Raw genomic sequence first — 13,305 nt, 5'->3', positions numbered from 1 at the left:
AAATGACACTTGACCTGATATTTATGAACTTTTTTTGCAAATGGAAAAAAAACAACGACATGATGAGTGGATTTGTTTTATTGTTTATTCCTACAGTGAGTTTCAATTTTTTTTTTTAAATGTAATCTAACAACTTGTAGGGTATCCAGTATTTCTCAACGTAGGCCACACTATTCATATGTGTGTGAAAAGTAGCCGGTAGTTAATTCCATCAACAATGTGAAATGTCTCATTATTTTAGGGGTAACAAATATAATTTATTGATGACGTGTTTTATATGGAGAAGTTAAATGGTTAATATAGATATGTTCATCCACACAGGTTATTATATATGTTTTATTTGATACTGAATTGGTCATTCAGAACACAGAACATTTTTAAATAGGGCTATTACCGACAGAAATATATCAAATATTTCAGTTTGTCTGTCATTAGCAGTCGTAATCATTGATAAACTGCTCACGCACATTCACCGTCTTGCATGTTATAAACAGTCATTTACAGTTCATTTCTCACACATTGCAGCATGTTTTCGTTAAATGCAATGCATTGGCGAATCTGTCTCAAGAGGATCACAATTATACATCATTTGTTCAATCGTTTGAACGTCTTTGTTTGAAGGCCTACGTGTTATTTAGATAAACTCTTTCTTGGTCATTTCTGCTGGATTAATCCCATTATGAATAACGTCTAAATCAGAGATACATGAGCAATTATGATTGTTTCTCCATTTTAATGAATTACCATGAATCAAAAAACACCAAACACACTTCCTATTTGTATTGTACCTATGACTTTTGGAGTCCACCTGAAGTCAGGCATTCACTGAAATCTCACTAACTGTTTTAACACTGATTGATTGGTGGCTAATGAATAAACTGGATCCGACGGTCAGAGTAACGGCCCATTCTATGATGACAGACATTCAGACGACCAAACCCATCCTTGATTAAAAGGCGACTGTAGAAAATGAACAGAGGGATTAAGTCACAGGTCGTTGGACCCTCCGCAGTGATGAAAGAAAATACACGTATTGAGTAGAAGACAGTCACACAGCATCCTCTGATTGTCCCCTAGCGCCCTGCGCTCCTGAGGGCCACGAGAAGTGATCATATTAATGTCATTACCTGAGACAGGTCTAAGGGAAGGCCTAGATTCGAGTTTTACTGGTCGTATTTACAGGATACACAGGCCTACTTGGATAAACAGAACAGAATACACAGCTCCAAAATGGAGTTGTTTCTCTTAATAATAGATTCTCCTTAACGATTTATATTAAATGTGATGGGAATTTAAACTAGAAACAACCGCTTGATGAGAATATAATATCATACCATCAATATAGGTAACTAATATTCACAAGTACCAACAATTATTTTCACAAAAAAAATTATAGAATGATGTAAATGATCAGGATAAGCCATATAATATGATGTTATTGCCTCGTTATTGCCTCGTAATTATTATAGGGAGTGTGAAAGTGTCGATATACTGTTATTATGCAGTTAATACCACTCCTACTAAAACAATACTAACTACGCATACTACTGCTCATGTTAATAATAACAATAATTAATAACATAAGCACAGCATGATAATAATGTAATTATAATAGTTCGCCTATTAATTACAGTTGTATCATCATTAGTAATGATAGTTGCAGTGAGTTACAGGACTGCTGTTGGCAGTATTTGTTAGGCTCTGTCTTGAGGTATTAGTGTTAGACCTAATAATCGTGAAAATCGTGTTTGTGAAATTATTATCGTGCACTTTTTCGTGTGGAGGTGGAGTCAATCGTTAATATAACAATGACTCAAAATGTCTATAATGAGAGTGATTAGGCTATTGTATCATCATGCCAAGTTATTGGTCGTATCTCTTATCGTCTTGCTGTTTTTATAGAGCTCATTCTGATTTATCTTGTCATAAAACCAAGCATAACTTTCCCTTTCAGAGGAGACATTATTTTACAGCATGTGTATAAGGCTCGCTTCAAACACTAGCATTATTATATCTAAAGGCCTACACTGTTAACTTAGACATGTCGGCGTTTAATTTCGCATTTCTTTTTTAGGTCTATTATTTATTATAATGCACCATCGCGATTAATATCTATGAAAACAATAGATTTTTATGTTTGGGCTCCCGAGGGGCACAGCGGGCTAAGGCACTGCATCTCAGTGCTAGAGGCGTCACTACAGACCCTGGTTCGATCCTGAGCTGTATCACAATCGGCCGTGATTGGGAGTCCCATAGGGCGGTGCACAATTGTCCCAGCGTCGTCCGGGTTAGGGGAGGGTTTGGCTGAGGTAGGCCGTCATTGTAAAATAAGAAGTTGTTCTTAACTGACTTGCCTAGTTAAATAAAGGTTAAATAAAAAATATAAAACATTTAAGGATTCGGTTAAAATCGGGTTAATTCGTTTGAAAGTATATGGAGACCATCTAAACAAAATTCACAAATCTGAAGGAACTGTGACAATTTCTTCGATCTTTATATGTTATCTTATATTGATTCTAAAAACAACCAAGACACAGCAAATTCAGCAAAGGTGGGTCTCTTCTTCATGTTGGCTCGTCCTCCATGCCCCTCTCCTCCTCCAACTCCTGAGACCTACCTTGGAGTGCATCACGTGGTCTTAGTTCGTACAAATAACTCGCAGTAGAGTTTTCCAGTAGAGAACGAATCGGAGCTCTGTTATATCAGCAATTATCAGCGACAGTAACTATCTTCAGATACTAAGAATAGGAGAGAGAGACTTGGACCATCTGGGAAGTAAGGAATTGCTTTTTCTCGTAAACTTTTACTCGCAAAGACATTTTGGACATCTTTGTGGGAGCCTCAGTCACTTTCGTTGGGTCTATCTGAGTGAAGTTTGCCCACAGCGCTGCTCAAGCTGCTCCTCTGAAAAACAGACTTTATCACCCGACCGTCCTTATCTGGTGAGATAATACTACGAGAGCTCTTGTGTGAAATTGTATTCCTCTTGTGCACACTGCAATCAAGGTTTTATGTGCGTTACGATTGATAAACATATAACCTATGCATCACACATATGGCTCCTCTATCTATTGTGGGTTGATTAGGTTCCTATGATTTAATGACATGGTGCAAATCGGGTGTTCCTCAGGATATCTCGGGTAGCTGATTAGTTATATCTACATGCAAAGATATGGGAGACCATTAGTGTCATTTTAATCCATTACATGTCAATCACAATGATACAGATAATATATTACTCTTGTTATTGATCAAGTTGTTTTCTATTTTTCCTTGTATTGCTACAGCAGTTATTTGATTGTGCGATTTACATCAATTTACTTTAGGCCTAATTCGTGATATTATCCATAGATTGACCTAAATGATAGCAAACGTTATTTTAAAGAGAAAGAGAAAGAAAAAAATGTACTAAACAAAAGATGAAGATAAAAGATGGGTCAAAATACGCCTCCGGCTGTTCAGGCCACAGGTGCGAATTGTAGACTGCTGGGTGATGTTTCTTCTTTAATTAGTGGACACAATCCCTCAATTACAGGACACATTTGTTGATTGTCGTTCTTTCCCCTTCATTCAGGAGTGGATTTGTTAATTATCCGGCGACTGGATAACGAAAAACCGCCGACGACTCGCCGAAGTGTCTTTACGTGACCCGCTTTGTCCCAGGAGTCAGTACCCATATTCTTCCAAATAGGACGAATATACGGTGTCAGAATGTACCAAAGTCTTGCTTTGTCATCCAACCAGTCCCCATATGCACACGATGCAGGGAACTATATGCACCCTTCAGCGAGTTCCCCCGTGTACGTGCCCACTACGAGGGTGCCTGCTATGCTGCAAACCCTGCCGTACTTGCAGACATGCGAGTCCACCCATCAGTCCCATGGCCTCGGCGGGCATCATGGCTGGCCTCAGACTGGCGCAGACAGTTCGTCCTTCAATCCGGGCAGCCCCCATCCGCTCCCCGGGTTCTCCTACTCTCACAGCCCGCCAGTAAGCAGCAATACAGGCAGGGACACAACCTACCAAAACCCGCTTGTGCTCAGTAACGGTGGTCGAGCCGACCAGTATGGCAGCGCTTTGGTACGGTCTGTTGGAGGATCGTACTCGAGTCCCTACGCGTACATGAGCCCTGAGATGGCAACCTCTTGGACACCAGGCCACTTTGAGAGCGGCATGATCAGTCTTCAGGGACGGCAAGGTTGCCTGTCTGGGAGAAGGTCCAGTTTTGGTACGTAACAGTCTTTGATAAATAAGGCGAACCGTGTCTTTGTTTGTCTAACAATTCCACTCAAACCGAAGGGAAATTGTCATATCAAATTAATGTAGGCTACTCGTATTTAAAAATTGTTTCACTTATGTATGTGGAGAATTGGTGAAGGACACAAATGAAAAGAATTAGCACATAATCAACAACAAAAATCGAATGAATTCATAAGGCAGGTCTAGTCGTCCTTTCCTGGCCTATAGAAGCACAACAGGAGGCACACTAAACATATAGACCTATATTTCAATCAATCTGAATCATGTTTATAAGATTAAATGTTGTGGATAATTCACCTTGAATCTTTTCCAATATTTTTTCGATAACAGGTCTTTATTGGTTAGATCTACTTTTGCAAATGAAGCTATTTGTTTCTGTGGCTGTCAAGGGTTAAAGGGTCCCGTGCTCTGATCTCACAATTTTCAGCCTGGTTGTTTCTTCAGTTATTTATTGATGCGATTGAGAAATCCCATTCTATGTGGTAAACTCTATGTGGTAAACTCTATGTGGTAAACTCTATGTGGTAAACTCTAGCATCGATTGTACTCAGTCACTGGGATTCAATTAGCCTAACAAAAGTAACCTTTTTTGTCAGCGTTCACAATACACATTCTTTAAATGAGAAGGTTGCTAAAACCAATTAATTAAAGTGCTAATTTAATCCCCACTACCTGTCAGTTTTCTTTTGCAGTGTTTTGATTATCAGTACAGACATTCACTAGTGAAAACTGTCCAATTGTCACCTTGATCAGATCAGACGGAAAAGTGATATTTGGAAATGCGTCTGCAATACACGTTTGGCAAGCAGCAAACACGTCCTTTGAAGGTGGAACATCAAAATGCCTATTACGTTTAACGTGTTTTGAAGCAGGATCTTTCCCTGTTGCATGGATATGAGGACGTCAGTTTCTTGTAGGCATATAGCCCATATCCAGGATTTTTTTAATGTAACCTTTATTTAACTAGGCAAGTCAGTTAATAAGATCAAGTTCTTATTTACAATCACGGCCTACACCAGCCAAAACCGGACGACGAATCACGGCCGGTTGTGATACCGCCTGGATTCGAACCAGGGTGTATGTACTGACGCATTTGGCACTGAGATGCAAGGCCTTAGACCGCTGCCCCACTCGGGAGCCCAAACAAGTAATCTGTTGATTACTTCGTTTCACATCAAAAATAGGAACGCATTTTCATCCTGGTGAAATTAATTTGTGGATTTTCTATTTATTTTGGATTTGCTGACTTAAAGACCTATACACATTCGTAATTTAACACATATGGTGTGTGTGTGTGTGTGTATTGTTATGTGAGTATGTATGTGGTGTGTCTGTGTCCGTGTGTATGTGTGTGTTGTTTTGTGAGTGTGTGTGTGTGTGTGTGTGTGTGTGTGTGTGTGTGTGTGTGTGTGTGTGTGTGTGTGTGTGTGTGTGTGTGTGTGTGTGTGTGTGTGTGTGTGTGTGTGTGTGTGTGGGTGTGTGTGGGTGTGTGTGTGTGTGTGTGTGTGTGTGTGTGTGTGTGTGTGTGTGTGTGTGTGTGTGTATAAAAAGTGGGCTTAGTCATCGACACCAAGTTTTGGTTTAAGTGGTGGTCAATATATTAGATATAGCACTTACATATCTCATGGCACACTCACATTACGCACACATTACATTACGCATGAGGAAAATAAGACATTAAACATGATTTTAAAAATATATAGATATATTTTTAGGCCCTACGTTTTTTTCTATTGTTATTATTGTTTTCAACATTATTGTTATTGTTTTTATCTATTGACCCTCTTTCAATATGTGGACAAGGAATTCTAGCAATTAATTGTAGGAGGCCGTCGCCTGTCAGTAGCTTGATTGATATGGGGACCCCTGGATCCTTAACACTGATAAGAGCCCCATTGACATTCCACCCGTCTGAGCCCTGTGCCTCGCCAGCCGCCCTAATAGATACGCCAATGACCCTGTATCCATATTGATACATTCGGACTAGATATATTTTAATCACCGAGATGGCTTTAAATTCTACTCGAGCGAGCTAAGCCGGGACATTTATCACGCGCTGACGCGTTCTCTTCACGATATGGGTTTACACATCAAAGATGTCTAAACTTATGGCTTTCATGTCTGGATTTTTCTCTTCCTTTTTAAAAATGTATTATAGCCTATCCTTTCTATTTATCGAAAACATACAACATGTGACCCAAAAACTTTTTTTTTACCCAATATCCAAATAGGCAAACACATAGCACTTGCAATCGAAAATAAATTATTTTCCTCTCATTTTACAAAATTATCCACATTTAACGAATTATGCAATTTAACTAAAGATGATCAAGGGTATTTCCATAACCAGTTCCAGCCATCTTCATGTTTTGCTCAAGTGTGATCATGCATTAAAACCAACGCAACACCACATACAAAAAAATATTAAAACTCTAAATGTTGTCTTCATCAAATTACAGACATGTTGGAGGAGTTCCCGGGAGAGGGTCGTGAGTGTGTAAACTGCGGCTCCATCTCCACTCCTTTGTGGCGACGAGACGGTACCGGGCACTACCTGTGCAATGCCTGTGGCCTGTACCACAAGATGAACGGAATCAACAGGCCGCTCATCAAACCACAGAAACGCCTGGTAAGCACCATAAAAGTGTATATAACTTGTCCTAGATATATCTTATTGAGTAGACCCATTATTATGCCCACATATACAAAAGTATGTGGACACCTGTTCTTCGAACATCTCATTCCAAAATCATGGGCATTAATATGTTGTTGGTCCCCCCTTAGCTGCTTTAACAGCCTCCACTCTTCTGGGAAGGCTTTCTACTAGATGTTGGAAAATTGCTGCGTGGCCTCGCTTCCATTCAGCCACGAGAGCATTAGTGAGTTCGGGCACTGATGTTGGGTGATAAGGCCTCGCTCATAGTCGGCGTTCCAATTCATCCCAAATGTGTTCCTTGGGGTTGAGGTCAGGGCTCTGTGCAGGCCAGTCAAGTTCTTCCACACCGATCTCGAAAAACCATTTCTCAATGGACCTCGCTTTGTGCACGGGGGCATTGTCATGCTGAAACAGGAAAAGGCAATCTACAAACTGTTTCCACAAAGTTGGATGCACATAATTGTCTAGAATGACAATGTATGATGTGAAGTTAAGATTTCCCTTCATTGGAACTAAGGTTCCTCCACCAAACACAGATTCGTCCGTTGGACTGCCAGATGGTGAAGCGTGGTTCATCACTCCAGAGAACGTGTTTCCACTGCCCCAGAGTCCAATGGTGGCAAGCTTTACACCACTCCTGCCGACGCTTGGCATTGCGCATGGTGATCTTAGGCTTGTGTGCAGCTGCTCGGCCATGGAAACCCATTTCATGAAGCTCCCGATGAACAGTTCTTATGCTGACGTTGCTTCCAGAGGCAGGTCAGTTGCAATCGAGGACAGACAATTTTTACACGCTAAGCGCTTTAGCTGTGAGCTTGTGTGGCCTACCACTTCACGGCTGGGCCGTTGTTGCTCCTAGATGTTTCCATTTCAAAATAACAGTACTTTCAGGTAACCGGGGCAGCTCTAGCAGGGAAGAAATTTGATGATCTTACTTGTTGGAAAGGGGACATTTTATGACGGTGCCACGTTGAAAGTCACTGAGCTCTTCAATAAGGCCATTGTACTGCCAATGTTTGTCTATGGAGATTGCATGGGTGTGTGTTCGATTTTATACACCTGTCAGCGACGGGTGTGGCTGAAATAGCAGAATTCACTAATTTGAAGTGGTGTCCACATACTTTTTGAGCTGTTAAAAGAGTCAATGAGCTTTAAAAATGGAGTTTTAAGAATGTTAATGACTAAATGTATTGACTGATTTGGTGGGTTTTGAGAAGAAAAAAAGTCATATGCAGATATTAGGTTTTTCTAGGTCAAAGCAGTTAACACGGGAATTGGTGGTCAGAAGGAGGTGGAAAAAGAATGGAACATAGTGGGTCAGTGATTGTCTGAAGAAGGTCAGTGTAGTAGAGTGAGAGAAAGAGGCCTTCACTGCTGCCTTTTTCCCAGGCAGGAACCAGCCTCTCAGAGCAGCTGCTGCGAATTACCCCAGCTCTGCTCTGCCTGTGCTTGTTCTGTTTGTATTTGTCCTTCACTGACCTTGCCCTTGGGTTGTCTGTTTTTAGCCAGATCTGTATGAGGCAACAGAACAGCATGACTTAACAACCGTGTTTCTGCTGAAAAATCTCACTTGTGTCCAATAACAAGCTGATAGAGAGGCAGGTTCAGCCAGGAGTACTTAGTGCTTAGCCCAGCACTATGTGAAAAATTTCTCATGTGAAGTCCTTATCAGTACATTGAGTGTTTGGTTTCTCCATGGATACTATGGCGGAATCTTGTGCACAATACACAAAAGGAAGTCACTTATAGTAAAGGGATACTTCACCCAAACAAAATTTTTACACAAAGTATAACAGAGTCAGTAACACAATATATGTATATATTTTTTGGGGGGGTTGAATTATCCCTTTAAGGTGTTCATTCTTTAGACCTGTCATACAATCCATCTTTAACTGGTCTTGTCCTTGGTCCAGCTCTCTCTCAGAAGAATGTCTGAATAATTCTTTGAGTTGTCTGATTGGTTCTAGTCGGTTATCGGTTATTGATCGGTTATTGATTGGCTATTGACGCCTTGTCTTTACTTCTCCATCTATAGCAGACCACATCTCGCCGGGCTGGCTTGTGCTGCACTAACTGCCTCACCAGCACGACTACGCTGTGGCGTCGCAACGCAGAGGGAGAGCCTGTCTGCAACGCCTGTGGCCTGTACATGAAACTACATGGGGTAGGTCACGCACACACACACACACACACACACACACACACACACACACACACACACACACACACACACACACACACACACACACACACACACACACACACACACACACACACACACACACACACACACACCTTTCCCATGGACCCTACACTACTCATGTCATCTAATTTACACAACGTTTGCCCTGGTGGGATCCTATGTAAAATCCTGCTGTAAGAATTAGCCCCTATTAGCCTGGCAGTGCAGTGTGGGCTGCGTATTGTTCATGTGCTGTAAAAGCTTTCCAAGGTCATCATGGGTGTTGTTATCAAAAGAGAGAGGTGGGAGGAGGGGGTCATTGTGTGTGTTTTCAAGGCAAGCTGGCCTTTGTTACAACTCGGATCTAAATTATTGGCCTCTCCTCCTCTTAGGTCCCCAGACCACTGGCCATGAAGAAGGAAAGCATTCAGACCAGGAAACGGAAACCTAAGATGCCCAAGTCCAAACCCTCAACAGGTAAGAATGGGGAATGGAAAGAAAGATATAGAGAGAATGTCTGAAGTGTATTCAGGTTGATGATGTCCTGTACCTGTCAATCACCCATATATCTGCCTGTCTTCTTCAGGAGGGTTGTCAGCCTCAGGCACCAACTCACCGTCCTCCTTGTCTGTCTCGGAACATGCATCTACGATAAAGAGTGAACCCAACATGGCTCCCTCACCCTACGCCGGACAGACCGTAGCCTCTGTGTCCCAGGTAAGGCTTCTCACTCCTGGGTTCCCCATACAGGGGATGATGTGACTTTTCTCCTCTAGGTATTATGCAGAGAAAACACTTATTAGATTTGGGAGTTTGAAACACTTTGTAGGGCCAGGCTGGAAGAACTACCCATAGTAGGAGGCTATGCAAGGCCATGTATTTTGTCCTGCACCCACTCTCACTCTCCCTGTCCAGTAGCTCTGTGGTTAGCCTTTGACTCAGTATTCTGCTCGACGTTGGAGCTGCCACTGTCGTGCTATTTACTATTGTGAGAGAAAGTTTATCACTACAGCTACTTTACAGTCTAGCAAATTCAGCCCATTAGTTCCTACTAAAGACCTTATCCTTGTGGTCCGTCATTTAAATATCCCATTCTATTCTTTGAAGGCTTCATCACATCTGGACAGTTCAGGACATGTCGACATCAAATACGAGAACTACCCCTTTACGCCCACGTCCATCGCCCCACAGAACTCCTGGTGTGCTCTGTCTCAGGCATGAGCTTGACCGCAGCTCATCGTGTTCTGATTCTGGATCCAGCTCAGCTCACTGTGGATAATATAGACTTGTGACAAGAACTACCTATTATAGACTTACTCTCTTTCCCATGGCTGGAGGGAGGAGAAAACAGAAGGAAGCGACGGCAATCAAGTGGAATGTATAGAAATAACTTTTTACTGGCTACTATCAATACTATTTCTAGTTGTAGTTTTTGTTGTGGTTGTCTTTGTTGTTGTCATTATTGATATTTTTCTAATATCACCATCACAGTTTTACGTGGTATTTCAGCCGATAACCAGAAACAGTTCAACAAGTTATCACGGAGTGTTATTCACAAATCCAGAAGGACAAAACACGCAAGTGTTTATTACCGCTGAGCATGTTTCATTGCTAGCGTGTAGATGATTAACTTCTATATACATTATTTATGTTGCGATAAGAACAGTCATGAAACTCCAAAGCCAACATGTCATATCCCAGAAGTCCATTCCCTTCTAGAATGCCTTGTGTGTTCAAGGTATGAAATCTAAAATAGAAAGAATACATTTACATGTGCTTTCTATGTAATGAATTGCATAGTTGTTCATTTGACAAACGATGCATATATTTACATTTACACCTGTATATACTGTATATGTTATCAGATATGTTGAAAGTGCATAAACACTTTTTTATTTTAGATGTCATAATTGTGTACTTGAATTCGTTTTCATTTTTTCCAAGACCCCTGTTCTCTTAGTTCGGCTTTTGACAATGTGTTGTCTGCTCATTTAAAGTGCAATTACTTAATTTAAAAAAAAATAAAGACAAAGAAAAATACTTTTATTTTAATTGTTTTGAATAAGTTCATCTAATTTTATTTGCTGTGTTTTGGTTGAAATATAAGGGAATTCTATTGTTACTTTATAACCTAAAATTGTTCAGAGACTTGAGTCTACTTTAGTTGTATAACCAAGTCTGATAGTCTCGTTGGTTTTGCAATGCTCTTTGAAATCTGTTTAGTTTAATAAACCGATAAATTAATTGTTCCTTGATTTTATGAAGTAACTTAAAAACAATTGTAAAATAATCCACTTTTATTTTATTGTTTACCTTTCAATAATTATTTTGTGCATGACCTGCCATACTAAGTTATATATAGTAGATGACTTAAAAATCAGTTTTTACTTGTCTCTGATGTGGACTGCAGGGTTATTTCCATAACCGCTGACATCCTGTGTGATATTTATAGTCAAAACAATTGTTTGATGCCAAACTACAGATGCAAGCTACATTATAGTAGGCTGTAAAAAAAAATTGGTCTGTTTATTCAATATTTCAATTAATATTTAGTTTCAAACGAATGTTCTCGGGTGGGTTCTGTCTGTGTATTAGAGTTCTTTACTATTGTATCCTTCTCAGTAGTCTAGGTTTATTTGGAAACTAGGGAGTATCTGTCCTGTCCGGTTATATGGTTGTCGTTGAACATGTATGTGTGTGTGTGTGTGTGTGTGTGTGTGTGTGTGTGTGTGTGTGTGTGTGTGTGTGTGTGTGTGTGTGTGTGTGTGTGTGTGTGTGTGTGTGTGTGTGTGTGTGTGTCTGTCTGTCTGTCTGTCTGTCTGTCTGTCTGTCTGTCTGTCTGTCTGTCTGTCTGTCTGTCTGTGTCTGTGTGAGGAGGGCGTGTGCTCCTCTTGCTCAAGCCAGTGTTGTCGACCAAAGGTTGGGTTCCAACTGTGCTTTATGGCCCCTGGGGACTATGCCTGGCTGGCACGCGTTGGCCCCGGCACTTGGAAATAGTGGCGCGACAGCGACAAACCATAAGCTTTACTGCCTCGTGGCGACACTACCCTCCTTTTATGACTATTTGCCAATTTGTTTCTGTACTCTTATCTTGTGTGGTGGTAGTTGCTGCATGAGAGAGTAATGTGTTGTATGATGAATGGGTCATTACACTCTTACACTCAATAGCTCACTCGTGCAGAAGCATGACGGGCTATGGATGGGCATTTTAGAGCATTTTGGGTTATGAACCTCAGGACAAAGAAGGATGGACACGCCGCGTAAAGAAATACCATCGTCCTTCCACCTCGCCGTGTTTGTCTTGAAAAATATTTTATTTCTGATCACATGGATATTGTGAATTATAAGTAACAATTGTATGCAGGTAAACAACAGCCTCCAACTCACGCCCCCCCCCCCCCGCCCCCCCCAGCTTCAAACACTAACCCTGTTGTGTTTGCATTACCCCACCCCCTTGAAAGGGTCAGTTCTAAATGCTATATAGTGCTAAATAGACAGGTCCACACAGGGGAGCGGGGTCAATCAGGACCCTAGGAGCCTGAGCCACATTTACATTCAATAGCCAGTGAGTTCGTGTGGTCGTTGGCAGTGTAAAATATTTGAGTGGGACTTCTGGAGAGCCAAGTGGTCATCTCTCACAGCCACTTGCTCCTCTAGGTATTATGCAGAGAAAACACTTATTAGAATTGGGAGTTTGAAACACTTTGTAGGGCCAGGCTGGAAGAACTACCCATAGTAGGAGGCTATGCAAGGCCATGTATTTTGTCCTGCACCCACTCTCACTCTCCCTGTCCTGTAGCTCTGTGGTTAGCCTTTGACTCAGTATTCTGCTCGACGTTGGAGCTGCCACTGTCATGCTATTTACTATTGTGAGAGAAAGTTTACCACTACAGCTAATCTATTTTCTGAGACAGCCAAGGTCGATGACTAAAACCTTGTGGCTGGACCTAAGAACACCAATGCCAGCGTCACTGAAGTGTCAAGGCCATGATTGTTCTTTTTGTTAGATAGTACTCTTTAGTTTCTGTAGTTGCTCTACTACGATGTCTTCGATCCATCCTTCTGGGAAATGTATGTGTGTGCGATTCCCAGTCCCAGGAGAGATGTTATCCCTCTGCAGGTCTGTAGCGCTCTGTCTTCTGTGATGGAATTAGAACGGCTCACTTGGGGGTCCGCCAGATAGACCAACAGGGGAAAGGCACATAGA

General features: G+C 41.4%; 1 protein-coding gene across 1 annotated transcript; it reads left to right on the top strand.

Annotated features, from left to right (window-relative positions):
* Positions 1-2,648: 2,648 nt before the first annotated feature.
* On the top strand, positions 2,649-11,346 carry gata5 (GATA binding protein 5). Its single transcript, XM_055891038.1, has 7 exons — positions 2,649-2,942; positions 3,575-4,228; positions 6,720-6,889; positions 8,952-9,080; positions 9,491-9,575; positions 9,685-9,815; positions 10,206-11,346. Exons 2-7 carry the CDS (start codon positions 3,712-3,714, stop codon positions 10,317-10,319), a joined length of 1,146 nt encoding a protein of 381 aa, XP_055747013.1. The 5' UTR covers positions 2,649-2,942; positions 3,575-3,711; the 3' UTR covers positions 10,320-11,346.
* Positions 11,347-13,305: the final 1,959 nt, after the last annotated feature.

Source organism: Salvelinus fontinalis, chromosome 31 (genome assembly GCF_029448725.1).
Source record: "Salvelinus fontinalis isolate EN_2023a chromosome 31, ASM2944872v1, whole genome shotgun sequence".
Lineage (NCBI taxonomy): Eukaryota > Metazoa > Chordata > Actinopteri > Salmoniformes > Salmonidae > Salvelinus > Salvelinus fontinalis.
Note: the sequence above shows the minus strand (reverse complement) of the source record. Positions and strands in the feature narration are given on the sequence as shown.

Bases quoted from the DNA above. Each gene is read 5' to 3' on its own strand.
- gata5 (XM_055891038.1), top strand. From the start codon at position 3,712: ATGTACCAAAGTCTTGCTTTGTCATCCAACCAGTCCCCATATGCACAC. The intron at 4,229-6,719 runs GTACGTAACAGT...ATCAAATTACAG, and splicing joins TGGGAGAAGGTCCAGTTTTG to ACATGTTGGAGGAGTTCCCG. The intron at 9,081-9,490 runs GTAGGTCACGCA...TCCTCCTCTTAG, and splicing joins TGTACATGAAACTACATGGG to GTCCCCAGACCACTGGCCAT.